The sequence below is a fragment of the Balaenoptera borealis genome (genome assembly GCF_965194805.1).
Source record: "Balaenoptera borealis genome assembly, chromosome: 3".
NCBI classification, from domain to species: Eukaryota; Metazoa; Chordata; class Mammalia; order Artiodactyla; family Balaenopteridae; genus Balaenoptera; species Balaenoptera borealis.
In genome coordinates, this window is record NC_138866.1 from 83228413 (window position 1) to 83249571 (window position 21159).

At 53.2% G+C, this 21159-nt stretch overlaps 1 protein-coding gene across 1 annotated transcript in view; it reads right to left on the bottom strand.

Annotated features, from left to right (window-relative positions):
- Window positions 1–16015, bottom strand: part of BMF (Bcl2 modifying factor) — a 28386-nt gene extending 12371 nt beyond the window's left edge. The window contains 7 exon segments of the mRNA XM_082385040.1: window positions 11159–11319; window positions 12857–13153; window positions 15320–15406; window positions 15409–15438; window positions 15441–15447; window positions 15830–15899; window positions 15901–16015. Of these exon segments, the coding sequence (XP_082241166.1) occupies window positions 11159–11319; window positions 12857–13153; window positions 15320–15406; window positions 15409–15438; window positions 15441–15447; window positions 15830–15899; window positions 15901–15965 (717 nt within the window). The 5' untranslated portion in view covers window positions 15966–16015.
- Between the last annotated feature and the right edge of the window lie 5144 nt (window positions 16016–21159).

Genomic DNA, 21159 nt, shown 5'->3' on the forward strand with positions numbered 1-21159 from the left:
TGTGTGTGTGTGCGCGCGCGCGCGCGCGTGCACGCGTGTGTAGGGGAGCTGGAGCCCCTGCTGTCTTTAACTACAGCCCAGGCCCCCACCAGGCAACTCCTAGTCAGAGGAGAAGAGGCTAGAGCAAGTCAGTGACAGAGCCCGGGGCTCCTGGATTCCCAGAGCTTTGCAGGGACGTCTCGCCCTGGCCTCCCTGACCTGTCCCCAGGCAACTGTGCAGGAACCTCGCCGGGTTCCCTGTCACCCTGCCTGAGGCCACAAAGAGAAGAGAGGAGAGATGTCAACTGAGGCTGACCTCAGGGCCCTGTCAGGTATTCCCCCCACCCCATACCTGTAGCAATAGCATTCCTCTTTCCCCTGCAGAAGGGGAGACTGCAAAACAACCCAGAAAGTGGGAGGCACGGCTCCTGCTTGGAGGGGAAGGGAAATCGGGGTGTGCCACAGCGGAGGCCTGGCAGACTGCGACTGGGGAGACTGATGGCTTCCTCATGTTTTGTAAACAAAGACAAGTAAAAAGAGGAAACACACCCGGCTTAACAAAATCTGGTTAGGGTAAAGCAGCATGAAAATGGACTCAGCTGCAAACCTGAAGACTCAGGCCTGCCTGCAGCAGCTGGGCACAGCACCCCCTCCTTCTGCTTCCCCTCCCCAGCTGCTACCCAGGACAGGTGCAAAGGTCATAGGGTGGAATACGAGGAAAATCCAGGAAAAGACTGGTCTCTGGGGAGGCCAGTCTGCTGGAATTCCGAGGCTCCTCGGGTGCCTGTTTGAAAAGGCCAAGTAACAATAACAACCATGATCCTAACAGTAACTGTAAATTGAGCGTGTCAGGTCCTGTGTTTTACATCTTTGCTTCTCAAAATGCGGTCCACGGACCAGCAGCTTCAGCATCAGCTGGGAGTTTATTAGAAATGTAGACCCACTGAATCAGAATGCACATTTTTAACAAGATGCCCAGGCGACTTTAAGACACATTAGAGTATGAGCAGGACTGGTCTATACACATTAAACTCCTTTGGTCCTCTCAACAACCCTATGACACAGGTATGTATTATCATGCCCATTTTACAGATGAGATCATTCAAAGAGTTAGGTAACTTGGCCACATAGCTAGTAAGTGGCAGGGACTGGGCTAAATCCAGACCACCTGGCCCTAGGGCAATGTCCTTACCCATTACTACTATGATCCAAGCGCCACCATATACCTTTCTTTACACCCAAGCAGACCCTCCATCCTCCCCTTCTCTAAATCATCTCAAAACAGCTCAAGGGCCAAGGAAGGGAGATCACAACTCGATCATTTGGGGCCTGGACCAATCCCATCCCTGTATGCCTCAGTTTCTCCTCACGTTCCCTTCATGGAGGCCACCTGCTGCCTGGGTAACTTCCTGGGCCCTGAGGTCTCTGGGGATGAGGCAAGGAAGCATCCTGACTCCAGTCATTGTGGGTGCTGGGGAACCTAGAAGCAGTTGTGGGCCAGATAGTGCTGTCAGACTGCAAGGCTGAGGTCTTGCCGGGAGACACAGACAGGCCTAGGTGCACACAGGCCCAGCCTCAGGAAGGACCTAGGTTCTGTGCCTCTGCCTGGGACGGGCCTCCGGGCTCCTGAATCATCCAGGAAGGCACTCTGGGCAGTGGGTGGCTCCCCGGGCCGGGAATCAGAGGACCTGGTAGGCTGGGGTCTCCCAGCAGCCTGTCTGAGTCCTCACTCTCCTTACAGGTGAAGTGCAGGCGTGGTGTTAGATCAGTGGTTCCCACACCCGACTGCATCACAGAATCCACGGAGGTGCTATTGTACATACAGAGTCCCCAGGTCCCACCCAGACCAACTGGGGCAGAATCTTCAGGGAAGGGTGCCAGGAATTTGTGTATTGAACATGCTCCCTGAGTGACATTTTTTAAAAATCAGAAGTAGCATGTATTGTCTATTTTAGTCATAAAAGTAACGTAGAGGGCTTCCCTGGTGGTGCAGTGGTTAAGAATCCGCCTGCCAATGCAGGGGACACGGGTTCGAGCCCTGGTCCGGTAAGATCCCACATGCCGTGGAGCAACTAAGCCCATGCGCCACTTTGCGCTCTAGAGCCCGCGAGCCATGACTCCCGAGCCCATGAGCCACAGCTCCTGAAGCCCGCGTGCCTAGAGCCCGTGCTCCGCAACAAGAGAAGCCACCGCAATGAGAAGCCCGTGCACCGCAACAAAGAGTAGCTCCCGCTCGCCGCAACTAGAGAAAGCCTGCACGCAGCAAGGAAGACCCAACACAGCCAAAAATAAATAAATAAATTAAAAAAAAAAAAAGTAACATAGAAAAATTGGAAAATACAAGAAATTAGAGAGGAGAAAATAAAATCCCTCATGATCCTATAGCCTAGAAGAAAACATTTCATGATTTGGTATTTTCTTTAGTCTCTTTCCCTCCCTCCCACCAGAGTAATGACTTGGCCAACCCGGAGGTAAATCCTGCCCAGGTGCTTCTGAGGCAGCCAGGCCACAGACAGGCATTTGGAAACCACTGAGGTGCTGTCCAACCCTAAGGTCTGGTGATTTGGAGTTTGTCATCCACAATTACCTTCAGCACTATAACTCAGAGCTCCAACAAGTGAATCCGCTCAGCCTGGCGGAGGGTCTGTGTGGGCCCAGGGAACAGGCTGCTTAGTACAGGGTCAAGCTGGCTGCCTTGGCAGCCGTGCGACCAGCAAGAACAGGGCCTGGGAAACCATCTACTGCCCCAGCGACCCTTTCTGTGAGCACAAGCAATGCCACACATACCCCAGTCAGCCTTCTCCTGCCACAGGGCAGCCCCCAGAAGGCCCTTTATTGAAAGGAAACCAAATTGCCACATAGCAAGAGAATCAAAGAATGCCTTGATTTTTGAGCAACAACAATACATAAAATATTTTTTAAAAAATTAAACAAAAGTGCCTGACGAGAAAGGAAAGAAAAAGGTCTTGAAGGGAGGCCAGGGAGAGAAACAGTTAAGAAGGAAGGAAATCAACATTCACCGAACAGGACGAGGTACACAAAGACACCGAAACACCAGAGCACATGGATCCTTCCAGGAGAGGGTGTGGGGGAGAAGGGGAGAAGGAAGGGGGAGCCAGGAACGGGTACGCTTGGCCTCTGACTCTCAGGTACCTGGCACAGCACCCAGTGCATAGACTGAGATCAGTGGGTGCAAACCCCTGGCGCAAGGCTCAGCTCTCCCAGGCTGGCTTGGGACCCCTCAAAGTTTGGGAACCTGCAAAAGAATGGGGGTACCCAGAATGCATAGCCAGGGTAACCTCAGGGGTAGGAGATTGGGGTTCAGGAGATAGGAAGCTGATGGGAATTTAAGCTTACACCAGAGCTCTCAAATTCAGAGCCGAAAGGGTAGGACCAAGACGGGGAAGGAAAGAATAGAGGTGAACGCCCCAAGGGAAGGGGGCCTAACGTGGCAGATAAAAAAATAATCTCTTCAGTTAGGAGAGCACAACCAGGCATGAGAGATCTAGGGTTCTTTCTTCAGTCCCACTTTCTTTCTGTGGTCAGGGGATGGAGGCAGTCAGTTGACGAGTGTTTGAGTCACTCCCCCTGTGCACAAGGCACTGTAACTGAACACCCAGATCATTCGTCCTGGTTAACAGGGAACACGCAGGGCACATAGTAGGTATTCAACAAGCACGCTGGACTGACTATAGAAAAGTCAGCCTTGCAAGATAACCCACTTGTCTGAAGCCAGGAACAATTGATGTCTGGCCAGGTCTAAAGATGTACTTGATGTGATAGGATCAGCCTCTTGCCTAGAGAGGCCCAACTAGTAAAAGGCATTTTTTTTTTTTTTTTTTTTTTTTTTTTAAAGAGCTGGCTGTGGTATCTGACAAGGTTGGATTACACAAATCAAACTCTGTTTCATCCCACATGGCCTCTGTCCTAAGCACAAAGAGTGTTCCCTGCCCTCCCCAGATAAGAATCTCCCTCTGGCTCTCCCCCTTCGGACCCAATTCACACCCTCTGGGGACTCTGTGTGTCACCAGTGTACCAGATGCTCCAGCAAGAGCTAATTCACCCCCAAAGAATTCGAGGAAGGAGCAAAGCTACACTGTAGCCCTGATTTAAAAGAAACTAACACACAAAATGCAGATTTACCAAACAGATAGCCATTTATATCGCATATTTAAAATGCTTTCCTATTGTCTCTTTTGCTCCTCACAAAGGTCTGGGACATAGGAAAGGCAGGTATTATTTTCAATCCCATTTTACAGATGGGGAAGCAAAGGTTCAGAAAAGTTACCCCAAGCAAGTTAGTTGGGAGGGGGTGATTCAAACCCCTGACTTCTGACTCCAGAGCTATGTTCTTTCACTAAAATATTACAGTGTGTTTGTTCACATTATGAAAATGGTATTAACTGTTCAAGGAGAATTGCCACCTAACTGCTCCCCTAGTATGTTTAAAGAAATTGTTTCCAGATCATTAACTATTTAGTAAGGATGCTGTGGACCAGAAAAAAAATAAACCTTTCAGAGGCAGAGCTAACTGAAGATCAAACAGAAATGAAGCTAAAACTGGCCTGAAATGATAACTTCAGATCATTTTCTGAAACCATGCTCAGTTTCTTTCAAATGCAGAGTTGTATCTACCCTGCTTTAGAGGGAGATACACTCTCTGTAAAATGCCGTTTTCCTACCTCACCTCTTCCCTTTCCCCCATCAACTCCAAACCCGCCACGGCGAGGCTGAAGGACAAAGCCTTGCTGTTGAGAACAGGAATACAGAGCTAAGGAAGACTTAAGGAAAATTCCACATAAAAGAAGTTGGGGAGATGTTTGTTTGATTCAGCAAACTTTTATCAGGTACCCAAACGAGCTAAGAGTTACGAAGCACAAAGATGAGCAAGCTGTAAGGCTTGTCCTCGATTATTTTACAATCTGAAGGGGGGAAAAGCAAGAACACAGAACTCAGTTTTACAGGAGGCAGAGCCAGGGTCCGGGCAGTAAGTGGGAGCTCCATCAGATTCTCACCTTCCGGGCTGCGCTTGCTGAGGAGCAGGGGTGGGTAATGGGGAGACCATGGTTTTAGGATCAATCAGATCTGCATGGCTCCCAGCTCAGCCACTTCCAGTGTAACATGGGCATGTTATCCCACTTCTCTGAGCCCCGGCTTCCAATAAGATGGGGATAATGGGGTCTCGAAGTACAAGGTTGCTGTGATGATTAAATGAGATAAGTATATGTAAAGCATGGAGGCAGTGGCTGCCCCAGGCAGCTCCCCACTCCCTGGTGAGGACAAGGGAAACCTGGGCCCGACTGCACTTTGCTGAGCAGTTCCCTCAACACCCTTAGCTCAAAGCACCAGCCCCAGGAGTGCTATCTTCTAGGCAGACTCATGAGGTCCTGAGGAAATCCCTGACTTTGCACTGTGAGATGGGCCATGGCAGCCAGAGGCAGCCGGGCCCAGAATTCCAGGCTGCCAAGCTGGGCAAGGGATTCTGAGACCCACGGGGTAGCCCCTTGGGCCCCGTTGGCCCACTGTCCAGATTGCTTTTGACCCAGACACCTGAGGAATGAGCAACGTGGCAAAACAGAAAAGGAAAAAAAATTCTCCTTGACAAGAGCTTCCTCAGCCCAGCCAGCAGCGCTAACAGGAGGTTGAAGCCACCAGCTGCCACCATAGAAACACCAATCACTTCTCCCAGGAAGAAAGGGCAGCCTGGGGCTGGCTGAGTCGAAGACAGGAGGGCTTCCTCTAACATAGGTGGAAGCCACCGGCTTCAGCCACTGGGGGTGCGGGGATAGGGCTGTGTTTGCCACCCATGTCCCCAGAGCCATGGGCTGCACCTCCATGGCCTGGAGGTGGGAAGGACTGAGGCCCTTACCCAGTTTCCCCCAGGGATGGCTCTGTCTCCCCCAGTCTGAGAACAGCCCCATGAAACTAATGGGCAACTTCTTAAGAACTCAGGGGAGAAGAGGTGTATGTGCGCTCTGGTCAAAAGTGAGGGAGAGAGGGGACTGAGGAGGGGGCTGGTCTGTTGTGGGTCTACAAGGCATTGGAGAAGGACCCCCCCCCCCCCCACGGCTCCAACTCCCAGCTTGGGGCCTTTGCAGCTGGCTGTTCTCATCCCGCCCGGGACCAGTCCCTGGACAGGACAAGCAAGCTGAGCACAGAAGGCCGGACCCTCCTCCTCACCCTGCACACCGGCTGTTCTTGTACTGGTCATGGAACATGCCCTCTTGGTTGCCAGACTTGGATCAAAAGGCAAACAAGATGTTTTTCTTTATCCCTCTTTTCTAGCACCTCCCCCAAAGCCCTCCCTCCCATCACCACCCCCCTCCAAGAAAAAGAAAAAAAAAAAAACCAAAGCCAACCCCATCCCCATGGCTTGCCTTGGTGGGGAGGGAATGAACTGTCCGGAACTACAAGGCCCTTCTCCTGGAAGACAGAGTAGTCAGGTGCAGAGTTGTGTGGAGAACTCAGCTCTACTCAGCCACGCTGATGACTCAGAAGCTAAATATAGTGAGCGATATAAACAGAGCCAGCCACAGAGCAAACACAGGGCCCCCAAGCCCTGGCCCTGGCTCTCACGCACAGCGCTCTCCACAGCCCCTCCCCAAGCCTCACTCTTCCCCAGGCAATGTCCGAGGGGGACCTCCCACTCCAGGGACAGAGGCTGGCTCTGTAGGGACCCTTCTCACTCTAGGGAGAATCTCTGGGGCTCCCGCCCAGGGCTGTCCCATCTAGAGCCTGAACAACTTTATCAGCTATAGTCTGAGCTCCAGAAAACCACGCACCAACAAGGAGAGCATCCCAAAGGGTCAGGAAGTAGTTAGGAGCTCCCTGAACAAAGGATCCAGGCTGCTGGCAGAGAGGCCACTAGTTAATAAACCACGCAAACACCACTTTGGGTACAACTTCCAAAAGAGCTCCCGAAGAACAAAATCCTAAGATCATCTTTTAACCCATTTTCAAGCGTTAAACTGTCCACGCATTAATAGTTATACATATTACAATTTCCAAAGGGCTTTCACAACAACTCTACAAGATGAGTATGAGAAATCAAGGCTCGGAGAAGTTAAATGATTTGCCTGTGAACACAGAACTCATAAGTGACAGAGCTGGGATTTGAACTCGAATTTGCCTCTCAGTCCAGGATCCTTTATGTGATCTTGCAACTAAAGATGGTTTCAACTGAGTGGCTGAAATTTTTCTCAGATGTCATTTTCCAGAAAGTCTAATTACTATTCAGGGAATTTCCAAATCTGACTGTTCTGAATGGAGCCACTCCTGGTCCAAGTGAGAAAGCTGCTTCCAACATGAAGAATTCCAATTCTCCTGTAGCTTTACTCACTCAACTGTCTACAGTAGCCACTTTTTTCTTTTTTTTAGGCTTGGCTTCTTAACATCACCCGGAAATATCCCACAACTTTCAGGATGGTGCCATTAGGACAGGAGACTCTCCTAAGGAGATGGGACACCAGCTTCTGTCCATTCTTCGGCTCATGGTGGAGGAGACCACCGCAGGTGGAATGGAAAGAAGCTGGGATTCACCTTCTGTCCAGAGCATCCCTTGAGCTCAGGGAGGAAGCAAACCTGTACCGCCATCTTCCCTGTAGAAGCTGGGCAAACAAGAAACACCAGGGCACCCTCATAGAGCCAAGGTCAAGGTAGGCCACAGTCAGCAGACCACCAGAGGTCACCTGTTACAGCTGGGCAGCTCACAGAAGAGCAAGGAGGAGAATCTTTCACTCCTGACCCAGCCAGAGGAAGTTGGGGGTGTGTGACCAGGTCTGGAAAGGCTTTTACCTCCATTCACTCTGCCTCAAAGTCTCTTGCTGCTTTGGAGACCCAAAGTGCTGACAGCAAGCAGCTCGCTGGCACTGATCTTCTGCTTCCAATTCCTTGCCCAGAGAAACCACCCTAAACAGGTGGCTGACCTGAACTTGGGTAACCAGGCTAGAGCTCCATCCAGCAAGCTCCTTGAGAAACATGCTGGGAGGGCTTATGGCCCACAAAAACCAGCACCAGGGGGAATTTGGAGCATGTTGTATCTAGGGTCATGCTGATGCACTCACTTTGCCCTAAAGCCATCCTACAACACACTACCGTTATCACACCCTTCCCTGTGCTCCACATCTCCCAGGGAGAAGGCTTCCTCTCATACAGTAAAAGAGTAACTGAGGTCCCTAACCAGGGACAAAAGGCAGGAGCTCACATTCCCTACAGGAGTCGGGAACCCATGGCCACGGTCTGGCCCTGGGACACCAATCCCAGACCTGAGGAGAGAGGAGATGGCCAGGCTCCTTCAACCTTCTTACTGCCTTTTGGGTTGTCTTTCTTGGTTATTTAAACTCAGCCCATAATGATGGAGATTGACCACTATTCTCCTAGGAGAAATGTACAAGGCCAAGACCCACAACTGGTCAGCTTTGACGCTGATTTCTCTGGACAGGGCAGGTAGAAGGGGGCTGATGGGAGGCAGCTCTACTCAGGGACAGGTGGGGTGGGAAATGCACTGTGAACTGACAAGAACAAATGTGGGGGACAATCAGGCTTACAGAGAGACAGAAGAAAACAAGCATTAAAGAATACCTACTGTGTGCCTGGAACTCTCGTAGGTGTTTTCTCACTGAATCTTCATGATCAGATTCTCTGGCATTAGGTCTAATTTACAGAAGAGGAAACAGGCTCTGCCAGAGACTTCCCGGTGGCTAGTAGGTAGCAGAGCTGGCATTCAAACCTGGGCCTTCTGACTTTGTATCTGAAGCCTAGAGACTTAACCCTAAATTACTTCCATCCCAGTGCCTCAGTCTCCTTGTCTGCAAAGATGAGGGGAAGGAATAGGGAAAGAAGATGAAGGATAAGAATGTAAGAGTGACAACAGTATTGTGTAGATATGAAATATTTAGACATTAGTTTATATCATAATCAAGTTCAGAAATGGCTCATTTCTTAAAACTAGCTGCTAAAAGGTCCTACACGTGCCAGCTCTCCATCTGCCCATAGCCATTACCCCAGCGCTTCCCACAGGATGAGCTCCTAGGGAAGTGAGCAGGGTGAGCAGGGAGGAGGGGGATAAAAGCAAGAAGACTCCCGTGGACAAAAAGCCTGGCTCTTTGCAATGGAAAGTTTGGGGAAACCAGCTCTTGGCTAGAAAGGCCTCGTTGGCCAGCCTCCTGCCACTGCACGGTAGGAGTAGGTAGCTGGCAGGATGGTGAGGGGCCCAGGGAAGTCAGGAACCAGTAGGAGGTGAGGTGCAGAGCAGGGGAGACTCTCCTCCAGTTCTCCTCTGGCTCTGCCCCTCCTCCTCCCCGGCTGGAAGGCCCTGGCTAAGAGGACAGCACCTTGTATGGAGTTGAACCAGGCCTTCAAAGAGACAGCCCTGGACGGGGGTCAATGATGCCAAGCAGCAAAGAGCACGGTCAGACCTGGGATCAGGGCCAGTTTCTCCTGTGCGGAACTGAGTCAGGAAGAAAGGGCCCTGGGCTGAGTTCTGGTCCTGTGCCAGGGCTCAGCTGGGCAAGGGGGGCCTCCCAGCCTGCTCCCAAGCCCACAGGGGCTCACCCGTGGATGGCTGAACATTCTGGGAAAGAACTGTTGAGAGAGATCAGGGCTATTGGGAACGCAGAAAACTGCCTTCCAGAGAGCTCTCCAGATGAGCCTGTGAGACCCACAGTCACCGTGTCCTCTATCAGCTGCAGCCCCAGGACCGGAAGCTGCGAGCTCAGGCCAACCACAGGCCTACACAACCAGGGCAGAGTGAATGGGCAGGAAGAAGGCCAAGAGGCAGAAATCAAGAATCAGAGTGTGTCCACACATGGACCGAAGGGGAAACTCTAAGCCAAGTCTCCACAGAAAAATCAAAGGAGCGAATAGGGGTTGGAGCTTGGAGCCAGAGGAGGTGGCTAGGCTGCCTTATTATCTAAGCATAGGGCCACCCTCCCTTCCTGAGGGACTGGGAGAGCCACCAGGGCCAGGTCTAGCCCCAAGTTTCCCTTGGCAGGGACACTCACCATGTCTAACCCCGGAGGGCCTGTTCTCAGGAAATCCAAGGTCAATTTCTCTTCCCCCTGGTGCTGGCCAAGTCAAACCTTCTATTACCAATAGCTGTCCTCTGGTCACCTGAAGTTCCCCATCTAACCTCAGGGTCTGCCCAATCGTGGTGGATTATTTATTCTCTTGATTTCCTGATATACAGTCAGATATAGACTTACACATGCGCGCGCGCGCGCGCGCACACACACACACACACACACACACACACACAGCTGACTGGGCCAGGGACACTGTCCCACAGGTAGCGAATGTGTTCACTTCCAGGTGGTGTGCCTTCGCTTCAGCAGTGGTTGTACTAGCAGGGATCCAGCCTCAGGATCCTCTCCCCACCTTGGCAGCCATCCAGAAAGTCAGCCCAGAGAGGAAGGGTTAAGTGCCCGGGGGCGGCCCAGACAGCGGCTACAGAGCAGGGCAGCCTCCAGCCCGTGGCACGTAGGGCTCCTCCAGCACGAGCCCGCCAGCCGCCGCCTTTGTTGATGGGCTCTGCCGCATGCTCCACTGACACGCGATGCTCCGCCCTGGCGGGGCTGGTGCCAGGCTGCCGGCCAAGCGCCCGGCCGAGCACCCGGCCGCTGGCCTGGAGAGACTCTCTGAGGTACACACTCCGGAGTCCCAGGCCCCGGTTCCCAGGCAGAGACAATGAGGAGCGGCCTCCCCAGCTGGAAAGTGTCAGGTTACAACCGGTTCCACCACCTTCCCCAACTCAGGCCCATCCCCGGCCTTGGTTACCCATTTTACACTGCACTGCAGCCGGGCACGCCCGACTGTCCAGTTTTCCTCAGCACCCTGAAAATCTTGCCCTCAGGTCTGTAAGGGACCCTCTCCCACCCCTGGCCTCAAGGAGAGAGAGTCTGTCAATCAAGGCTGCAGAAAGCTATCCCATTCCCTGGGAGGGATCGTAGCATCTCCCTCGAGCCTGAGCTGAGAGTGGGCAGATAAACAACTTGGATCTCAGAGGTGAGGGCACGCGTGCTCATCCAGTCGGGCCCATGCAGTGCACGAGAATCACAAGAGCATGAGGCCAAAACTCTGGGACCTTATCCTTGGGGCCTGGCAGAGACAGAGTTGCTGAGGCAGGCCCCAGCCCCCCAGCCCCAGCAGACACACCCCCCGCCCAAGAGCCCCCCATGCCTACTTGCTGCATATGAAGCCGATGGAACTGGTCTGCAATGCGCTGAAGTTTTCGGGCAATCTGTACCTCTGCTCGATGTTGCCACTGCCCTTCAGCGGGCTGCTCACCAAGGGGCAAGCCTGCAGGGAAACCGGCAGGGAGGGGGAGCCGGTAGCCGGCATTGCCTGCAAAGACAGAGGGCCCACATCTCAGCATGCTCCACAGCTGCCCCATCCTCCCCATGCCTGCCACTCCTGGCCGAGGCCTGGGGCCGAGGGTAGACCCTAGTGTGGGCAAGGAGAGGAACTTAGTCTGCCTTTATCAGGGCACTCTGCCAAATGTGGACAGCCTGACTTGCTGCCCAAGAGTGTGAAAGCTGATATTGGAGAAGAGAAGGGAATGGTCCCAGCCTTGCCTTCAGTCCTCCATTCACCGGCAGTGCCATGGCAAAGGTAATAAGTGTGGGTGAACTTGCCAACCTTCTGTCCTTATTTACCCAGCTACGCTTGACCACAGTTTATTATTTATTACCCTCATACAGTAGTAGCAGGCTGAAGCTCTTCTCTGGAAAAGCACTGGAGGCAGCTCTCCAGAGTTCCTGGGTTGAGCAAAGCAGGGGACAGAGAAAGAGAAAGGCAAAAAGTATCTTCACTTCTTAGTGCAGCAGAGGAAGGCTGGTCTCAGGCCCTGAAGCTCTGGGCAGTGGTACAAAAAAAACGGAGAGAGGACTCCTCTGAGCCACAGATTAGCCAAGTTCCTCTCTCTGGAGGCAGCCCCAGGCCAGACATCTCGACCTGCGCTCCTCACTTACCAAGAGCTGGCCACCGAGCTGCCACTAGGGGCACCCGCCGGCCTGCTCCCGTCTTTCCCTCTTCCCCGCCTGCCTTATCTATCTTCTCAGACTCCTGCCAGGACTACTTTGCCAGAATTGTCCTATAGGGCAGCTCCCTCTGGGAATAACTGCAGCGTCTCCTCAATCTGCTCCGTCAGACACAGCAAGATAGCCTCCGAACCTCGGCCCTCTCTCCATAAGCTTTGTGCTAAATGAAGAAAACAGACTGAGTGTCTAACCCTGCCCTTTTGCCAGAGGAAGGCAGATTGCTCATAAAACCAACCACTGAAGCCCACAAATGAAGGGGTCTTGTCTGATTGAGCCTTGGAAACAGCCCCTTTGCTGGCACTGAGCCCAGGCAGGCCCAACCTCTTTCTCCAGTTCCCCTTCCAAGCACAGAAAGCCCCAAGTGACAACTGGGGGCCACCTTCTGCCTTCAGGAACCTGCCCTCCCAGAACAGGCTGGGTTTTTCCCTTCAGTGTCAACAGCGAGTCACAGATCCCCCAGCCTTCCCCACGGCAGCGTTAGCCACTTTACAGAAGGTACATCACTATCACCACACAAAGGGCTGGGCCACACAACAGGCCACAGGATGTAAAGGCCGAGACCCAGGTTACCCTTCTTCCAACCCAAGGAGACACCATGGACCCAAAGATCCCTCCAGGAAGGGACAAAAGAGCAGAAGGAATGGCAAGGCAATCTGCCCTGCGTGGGGCCTGAGGAGCACAGGTGAGGAACAAGCAGACAAGCAGCAGGTGAGAGTTGAAGAATCGGTAGCGCCTGCTGCTCAGTTTGGGGAAGGAAATAGCAGAGAGCAGGTCTGGGGAGGGCAAGTCCCCTCCTTTCCCCCAGTCTCTAAGGGAGGAGTCCTGAGGCTAAGAGCACTCACCATAAAAGAGTCGCTGGGGTTCCTCAGTCACCCCACAAGGCAGCATGACACCCTGGCTTGGGGAGGCTGGACTGAGAGTCTGGGTAGCCTTGTCTTCCTGGCTGGTGGGTCGAAGCCCAGGGCCACAGCAGTGCGTGAGAGGGAAGAGCTGCAGACGGCTGAGGGGGCAGTCCAGCTGGCTCTGGGCAAACAGGTCAGCAGAGAGCAAGCTGCCAGGCTGGGTCCCCGGCTCCCCATCCTCTGGCTGGAACACATCATCCTCCAGCTCCTCCACACACTGGGGTGGCTCCATCTCCCCTGTTAGGGTGCAATGCAGGCATCCGGGAGGCTGCCCCCACCCAGGCTATACCTGGAAGGACTCCCCTCCCCTTCCTTCTTTCCTGCTCCCCCTTCTTATGTGGAGAAGTGGGGTCAGGTACTGATGACAGACAACCCTAGAGCTAAAGCACTGCCAAGGGTGACACTGCCCCCAAATGTGGGCTGCCTCGCAGTTCTGAGACTCTCCACGCTTCTTCCCTGGGCCCACTCAGAACCACCTTCCCTCCCCTCGGCCTCTTCTTCTAACCCAGGCTGGTCACGGTCATGCAGTTTGACTGCTATTGACTCTGAGCCATAGGGGGGTATGATCAGCTGCTACAAGCACGCAGGGTACCTGGAGAAATGTCAACAAGACTAGCCTCTGTGAGTAGCTGTGGGAGGGCAGAGGGCGCTGTGACTGGCTGTACACACAGTGCTCACAACACACAGGCACACTCGCTCACTGGCCTGAGGAGTAACCACCAAGCTCTCATCTCGCTCTGAGCTGAGCTCCAGGCTCAGCAGCAAAAACAAACGCCAGTAGTCCTAGGGTGGCCAGGTTCCCTCCAAACCTGCTAAGCCCTACCCAAGACCCTAGTCTCCACCCCCTGCTTGCTCAACACAACAAACAGGCTGAACGATGTGGTAAGAGTGTGTCCTGGGAGAGAAGGGGAGAAAAACCCAGGTTAGTCATTGCAGCTGCCCTCTCAGCAGAGTACAGCTGTCTGCCCACCACAGCTTAGCCTAGAAGGGAGGTCCAGCATCCAGCAAAGTGGCCAGCCTACCCCAGCTCAGTCTACTCACTAGTCTCCACAACTTCAAATCTTTCCCCACAGCCTACCACTCCTGCTAGCGCTGAACCTGAGATTGGTACAACCTGCCTCACAGAAGGAAGTGAAATTTAGCCCTCTGTCTGTGACCTCACTCGCTGCCTAAACTCCTCAGGTTGTTGACATGAGTTTCTTGGTGATAAAGAAGTTCCACTTGCTCCACCTGATGGCTCTTGGGAGTCTGAGCTTGGAGCCACGCAGCATCTTGAGCTCCCAAGCCAACCCCTTATACACACACCAGGAACCCCTTAGGGTCCCTGAGGCAGCCAGAAAAGCAACCACCTGAATGGTTAAGGATACAGAGAGACAGTGTTTGTCATTGCCAGAGTCAATTAGAGGTCCCCTGGGAATTCTGTCTCCCAGTCTCTTGCCTTTGAAGAACAAGCCAAATGGTCTGTGGGTTGGTAAAGTATTTAAAGAAGCTCAGTTAAATTCAGAAATCTTGGCTTTCTCAAATGCAAGCTTTCTCTGAAGTGCCTGCTTCAACCCTCCCTCCATCCCATCCTGTCCTTGAGCTATCTATGGTCCCTATCCTGCCCTCTTCCCTGGACAGCGAGGAGATGCCCGCTTGGATGGCAAAACAGGCACATGGTGTTCTTTGGACAGTGTTTCCCAAAGGGGAGTGAGAGAACTACACTTTAGCAGTACCAGGAAACAAGGTTTCCCATTGAAAGGACCAAGTGCTGTCCTGCCAGTCACCTGGCAGGGGCTCCCCTCCTGCCCATCCACCTCCTCTCTGCAAGTTGGCAATCCCAACCTAAGATGGGGCCCTCCAAAGCCAATCACAGTCAGGAGTCATTGTCTTGGGTTTTCCTTTGAAGCCTATCACCTCCCCCACCCGCTCCCAGCAAAGCCCCAAATTCCACCCTTGCCTGGACTGGACAGTGGGGGAGGTGCAGCCAGAGGGTGTGGCTCTGCAAGCCTGAGGGGGGACCCTTCCCACTCTCCACAGGAACTGCAGGTGGCCCTTCTGCAGGTGGGAGTCTCTGGACAGGTGCTGGACAAGGTCAAGTGTAAACTGAGATACAGTAAAGGGACCTTCTTCTCCCCTTCCCCTGAGCTGAAGAGGTGGTGTGCAAACCGGCAGGAGAAGGGCACTTCCTAAGTGCACTACCAGGGAAGTCTTTATTCCTAGCAAGGGGACCTAAAGCCTGCTGGAGCCATCCCAGCCCTTAAGGACTCTAAGAGGGATGCTGAACTCAGACTCCTTCTCCTAGGAGAAGCAGTAGCTAGACATTCTGAACCTCGACGAGGGCTAAAATCTGGGAACGCACACATACATACACACACACACAAACACACACACACTCACGCACTCACACAACACACAGCAGACCTGGGTGACTCCAGGAGAGGATCTCGGCCTCCGAGTCGTGATGCCAGGGCTCCGCGCCAGGGTCCAGCGTGATGAGCACTCGGGGGCTTGGCGCCCAAACTCAGTTGGGAAGGAGGGAAAAAGCCCGGCTGTTAAGGAGAGGAGCCTTCAGACTCCGCAGGGATGCAGGACGTCCCACAACTCCCTGCCCTACCCCAAAGTCAGATCCAGAGGCCGGGCCATTCTCGAGCGCCCAGGTCTGCTCAGCAGTGCACCGCACGTTCCCCTGCCCACCTGGACCCAACTCCTTGGAGTCTCAAATGCTACTACCCCCACGTTCCTTCGTGGAGCAGCGCACTTAGGTGTGGGTTTTGCACCCCGTTCCCATACCCCAGCGCCCCAGTCCATGGTCACTCTAGACGCCCGCAGCCCAACCCTTCCCGGGCCCCCACGCGCAGCGCGATCCTCTCCCCACTTCCCCAAGGAGGTGCGATCCAACACCGCCCGGCCCCCTGCCGCCCGGGCGCTCACCGGGCTGCGGCGAAAGGCGGGAGGCGGGAGGCGGGAGGCGCAGGCAGGGGCGGCGGCAGCGGCAGGCGGGCTGGCGCGGGTGGAGGCCACTCTGCACCGCGCGGTATTGTTTCCAAAATACGCCCGCTCGGGGCATCCCGCAAACAGCTGATGAGGCCCCGCCTCTGGCGCGTCACACCGACGGCTGGCCAATGGCGAGTGGAACCCCAAGTCCCGGGCTGGGCGGCTGCCAGGGACGGTCACGAATGTACGAACCTTCCCTTGGAAACACTGCAAGGGGCCAAGCCAAATTCCGACCTCCTCCAGAAACGCAATTGGAGCGCCGTCGTCCACGCAGGTTCGGTTCCTAAAGCCGGCTCGGGAAGCACTCGAGAGCCCTTGAGTCCTCCCTATTAGGAGGGAGATAGGGGGCGCCAAAGTGACTTTTGTCTTCTCTTTCAAGGGGCCGAATAATTTTGGCGCGTCCAGAAAGGGAGTGGAAGAGGAGGAAGCGGGGAATGGCAAAGCATCCTCCCAGCTGCTGGGCAGGTCAGAAGAAAACTCCAGTACCAAAGCTGTAGGAAGGTTGAGAACACGTGTGTCCGACACTGTTATCGAGTAACATTCAGATCAAACACATCCAAAGGGACCCTCATGTCCTCTTCTTGACTGGGCGTGGATAGTCAACATAAACAAAATTAACATCTGGCCGAGGAGAGGAGAGATCAAGAATGCAGGGGCTGCTTGGGCAGTTGACACGCGTCCTGTTCATGACAGCACCCAGAGATGGTTCTGGGGCTGCAAGGAAAGCAACGTGTCCTGCAGACCGCAAACTATCGGCAAGGGAGTCTCTGGGCTACTTCACAAACATTTATTGAGCACCTACATTGTGCCAGCTACTGGGCTAGGTGCCAAAAACCTGGTGCCTGCCCTCAGGGAGCTTATAACCTACCTAGAGAAGTAGACCAGAAAATAATGGAAAGCAACATGAAATGTGTTAATGCCAGGGATAATGACTGCTGGGAATGCAGAAAAATTCAGAATGCAAAGACTGGGGAAGGCTTCAGGGAGGTGGCTTTTGAGTTGGACCTCGAAGGATGGGGCAATTTTTCCATCAGGAAAGCCAGATAAGATAGCCAAGACCTAGCTTGAGCAGGATAAAGAGCTGAACTGGAAAAGTTGTCCAGGGAGCAAGGGCAGGCTGGAGGACAGGATCATTGGGTGCAATGATTGGATTGAGGAAGGGTGGGCATGGGCAGGGAGGTTCGGATCAGATTACAGAAGTGTCCCTGGAATGGCAGGCTGGGGAGTCTGCACTTTATTCCGGAGGCAAAGGGGAGCCAGCAAAGATTTTAAAGAAGATGACTCACTTGACTAAGCCTGGACTTTAGAAAAGATAAATGAAGAGACCAGAAATCAGTGAGAGGGCGCAGTCCCTGCAACAGATTAGGTGATCAGTGATGGGACCTGACCCAGGGGACAGTGGGGACTGGCAGTGCTCTGACTACCAGGATGCTCTCTCTGGGTTGTAAACTCAGACAGATTTAAGCTACGTGGAGCTGGGACTCTTAGCCCAGTGGAGTCTGAAGTCTCCTTGTACCTATTTCCTACCCATTCTTTCCCTAGCTCCCTCAAAGGGTACCTGAAAGAGAGTGGGCAAGGCATAACGAGGGCTGTGGTTGCTAGAATAGGAAAAACTGTCCCCAAAAGGATGGAGAAAAGGGAAAAGGGGGAAAGTCAAGCTTGGCCATCAACCCAGTCCCCACAGAAGTTGACAGATGTCCGGAAAGAGGTGCCGGAGCCAAAAGGAGGTATGTTATTTTACCAGGAGGCTTAGCCAAGAAGGAGTGTCAGAGCTGGTCAGGGTGACCTAGCGCTCATGCCATATGTGGGCAGATGAGAAGACCAAGCCCAGCCTCCATGCAGGGCACTGAGGAGCCCTCACCATGTTTGCCACACACACACCTCCTTCCGTGCCTACTACTCTTCTTAGTGGCTCTCCTCCTGGGCCAGTATCTCAGGCAGGCCAGTTGGGCCTATGGGCATTACTTAGGGTCAAGGGTAGGACTGAAGGACAAACCAGCTCTGAGTCTGCCCTCTGGGGCAGCACAGGCCTCAGGGGGCACGGGTCATCCTGATTCTCCCGACCCACCTGCGCTGCAAAAGCTCTGTCTGCTTCACCATAGCCCTGCAAGGTGGAATTGGGTTCACAAGGCAAGGAAGCTGATAGAGAAACGTTTTAACCTGGGATCCATGTATTTGCCGGACTCACCAGGGTCTCCTCAGCTTTAGGGTCTGTGAACCCCTGAAACTGGCTAAATTGTGTTTGTGGGTTCACACAGACATTTTTGTGTGGGGGGGGTGGCTCTGTAGCTTACAAAAGTTTCCCAAAGGGGTCTGTGACTCTATAAAAGGTTTAAATCCACCATTGTAGGGGAACGAGGCTGGGGAGCAGAGGGGATCACCTTAGTGGGGCTGGGCAGGTTGCAAAGATAGAAGGGTCACACCCTCTAGTGACATTTCTTCTCAGGTCTCTCTCCCAGGCCTTCCCAGCCTGCTCCCTCGGGTTCCTTCTGAAGGACACCCCGTGGCTCGGCCTCCTGTGCTCTCAGCCTCTAAGGTCAAGCAGCAGGGGCCCAGCCTTCTGAGCCGGAGGGACCAGAAAACACTGTCAGGGATAAAGGGGTCAGGGAGGTCAGAAGCCTCACTCCCCACCTCTCATCACTGTCAAAGCAGACCCCTCCCTCTGTGCCCTTTCTCCCCTTCCAGCACAGGGCAGACTCCGCAATGTCAGGACCTGCTGGGCTGGAGATCTGGGCTCCGAGCCCCCTACCGAGAGCAGCATCCTAGGAACAGAAGAACCCTGGACTTGTGACTGGGCTCAGAGCAAATGTACCTTGCAGCCACAGCAGCAGTTGTTTTGAAGAATCTCTTCTCTCTCTCTCTCCTCCCACTCCTTGCCCCAGCTTGTTTTTCTTCTCTGCTAACTGATGCTGGCTCTAGGAGGCAAAACTTTGCCCAGAGAAAAGCAAAGTTACTCCGAAAGGCAAAGGCATCGGCTGGAGGCCTGAGAGGGAGGCACACCTCTCCCAACAATCGGAGAGGGAATGCAAAGAGTTAAGGGGAGGCTGCTTTCAGCAGAAGAGAAAACCCAGCTCCCTGTAGAAAGCAAGCAGGAGCCCCCTCCATTGTTTCACCTGGCTATAGGGTTTCTCTCTGAGACAAGGAATGGGCTCTAAAACTCTGGTAACGGGATCACTGGGAAGGGAGGTTTTTAAAAAACCAGCTGACAGCTGAATAATAGGAATTACCAGGCAGGCCGCCCTGGGGTTACTGAGGTTTGTAACTCAACCCCCAGGGAGGGGTTAGATTGGAAACTGATTTATGGGTAAGGTGGGCGTCTTGGTGGAGGAACCCAGAGTGCTCGACCCTCTTGCCTCTTAACTCCCTCTGGGAGGGATCATGTGTGTAAGAAAGGCCAGGAACCTGGAAGGCTTGGTGTCCTCCCTTGCTGGACTTGCTCTAACAGAGTGAATTTATCTCTCTGTGCATCATTCCATCAGTCTGCAAAGGAATAGACCCTCTCTTCTGAGTTGCAGAGGGGTGTGTGTGTGTGTGTGTGCATGCGCGCATGTGTGGCGTAGGGGGGAGCGGGGGTGGGGTGGAATCTACCAGAACAGACAGATTGGCTTCTGCTAATTGAGTAAGTGGAGAGACTCGATTTCCTAGTCAGTGAACTCACTCCTTACCAATCACTTGAGAGTGGGATTCAAATCAAAAAAGCAGGCACTAAAGAGAAAATATTTTGGAATTCAGAGACCTGGATGTAAAGGGAAATGCAGAGACTGAGGCTACCATGCGAAAGCCCAGTGGAACATAAAAGATGAGGTGAAGTCCGGGATCACATGCTTATGACAGGCAACACATAGTTTTGTTTTGGGGAATACTCAAAAAATATTTGCTGAATGAGTGAATGAATGTACATCTCCACATTTAGAAAATATAAATAATTCTGCGTTTGGGGAGTGGGGAAAAAGCTGCAGTGGAAGATTTTCCATAAATGTCCTATCTACATTGTCTTGGCCACTTAGCATGGCTGGCCTTACCTGAGTTTCTTCTCACCAGCAGAGGTTCCTCTCAGGAGGCAAAGGTGATGCCATCAACATCTTGGTACCCTCGGACCGCCCTTTTCCAGGCTTGCCACATGACGGAATTTACTAAGTCTGTGGAGATAAATTTACAGAAAAACTACAAGCATGGCCCTCGGGAAGTGCCCTCAACTCTTGCCCAGTCCAGGACTCAGCCTGCCCAGCCCATGGAAAAGAAGTTGGCTTTATCCTGCCAAGGAATGAAGAAATCCAATCAAAATACTCTTCCTTTTAGTCTACATCCCCCAGGATGCAGCCTCTTTCCTGGGCAAAGTTACATTAGTATGTTAGTACATACTTCTCCTTGGGACTGGCAAGGACATCTCAGAAATTTCCAGCTGAGGCCAGAGAACAATCAATTGCTATCAAGGAAACCTGCCACCGGAGGAGCTGGGGACCTGTTCTTTCTGGGCTTAGAGCCTCTCAGGTTTTGAATCTGGTGTTCAAGAGGCTCTGGGCTGAGAAGTGAGTTGGATCAGCTGTTTCCCAGCCAACCCCTCCGCCCCTGCTGTCCTGGAGTGGGAGAGGGCCACTATCTGACAATGAACGAGGGGCTCACTCACCCAGATGTGAGTTCACCAAACATTTACCAAGCACCTGTCATGTGCTAGGCTCCACACCAAGGGCTAAAGGTGCAGATACAATCCCTGGGGGGGACCCTTGAGCATATCTGCACCCTTTCTTCCCATACATGAACCTTCATCAGCACACCTACACACAAGGTCAAAGAGAAACTGGGGGCAGGAGGAGGGTATGGCAGGAAGAGCTGCAGCCGCACGAGCTAAGGGAAAGCCGCCTTCCCGGGGAGGCTGAGTGTCCCTGGAAGTGGTCTTGCCTTTCCTTGCACAGAGCATCCTGGAAATGCCTGATGCCCCACTTCCCTGTTCCTAAAGCCCACCTGTCATCAGGTTGAGTAGGAAGAGCTCTAGACTAGATGTTCAGTTCCCAGCTCTGCCATCAGCAAGTGACCCTCCAACACTCACATTTACATCCTTGCCCCTACAGATTCAGAGGCGGCATAACTTGGGTAAACACGCTGGCTCAGGAGGGCAACACCAGCCTCTTATCCCAATCCTGCCTTAGGTCCCTGGGCTATAATCAAAACAACTCTCACCTATTGAGCATCTACTGAATGCCAGACACATGGCAAAAGACAGTTCATTTAATCCTAAACAATGCCAAGAGGGATCTCTCACCATCAGT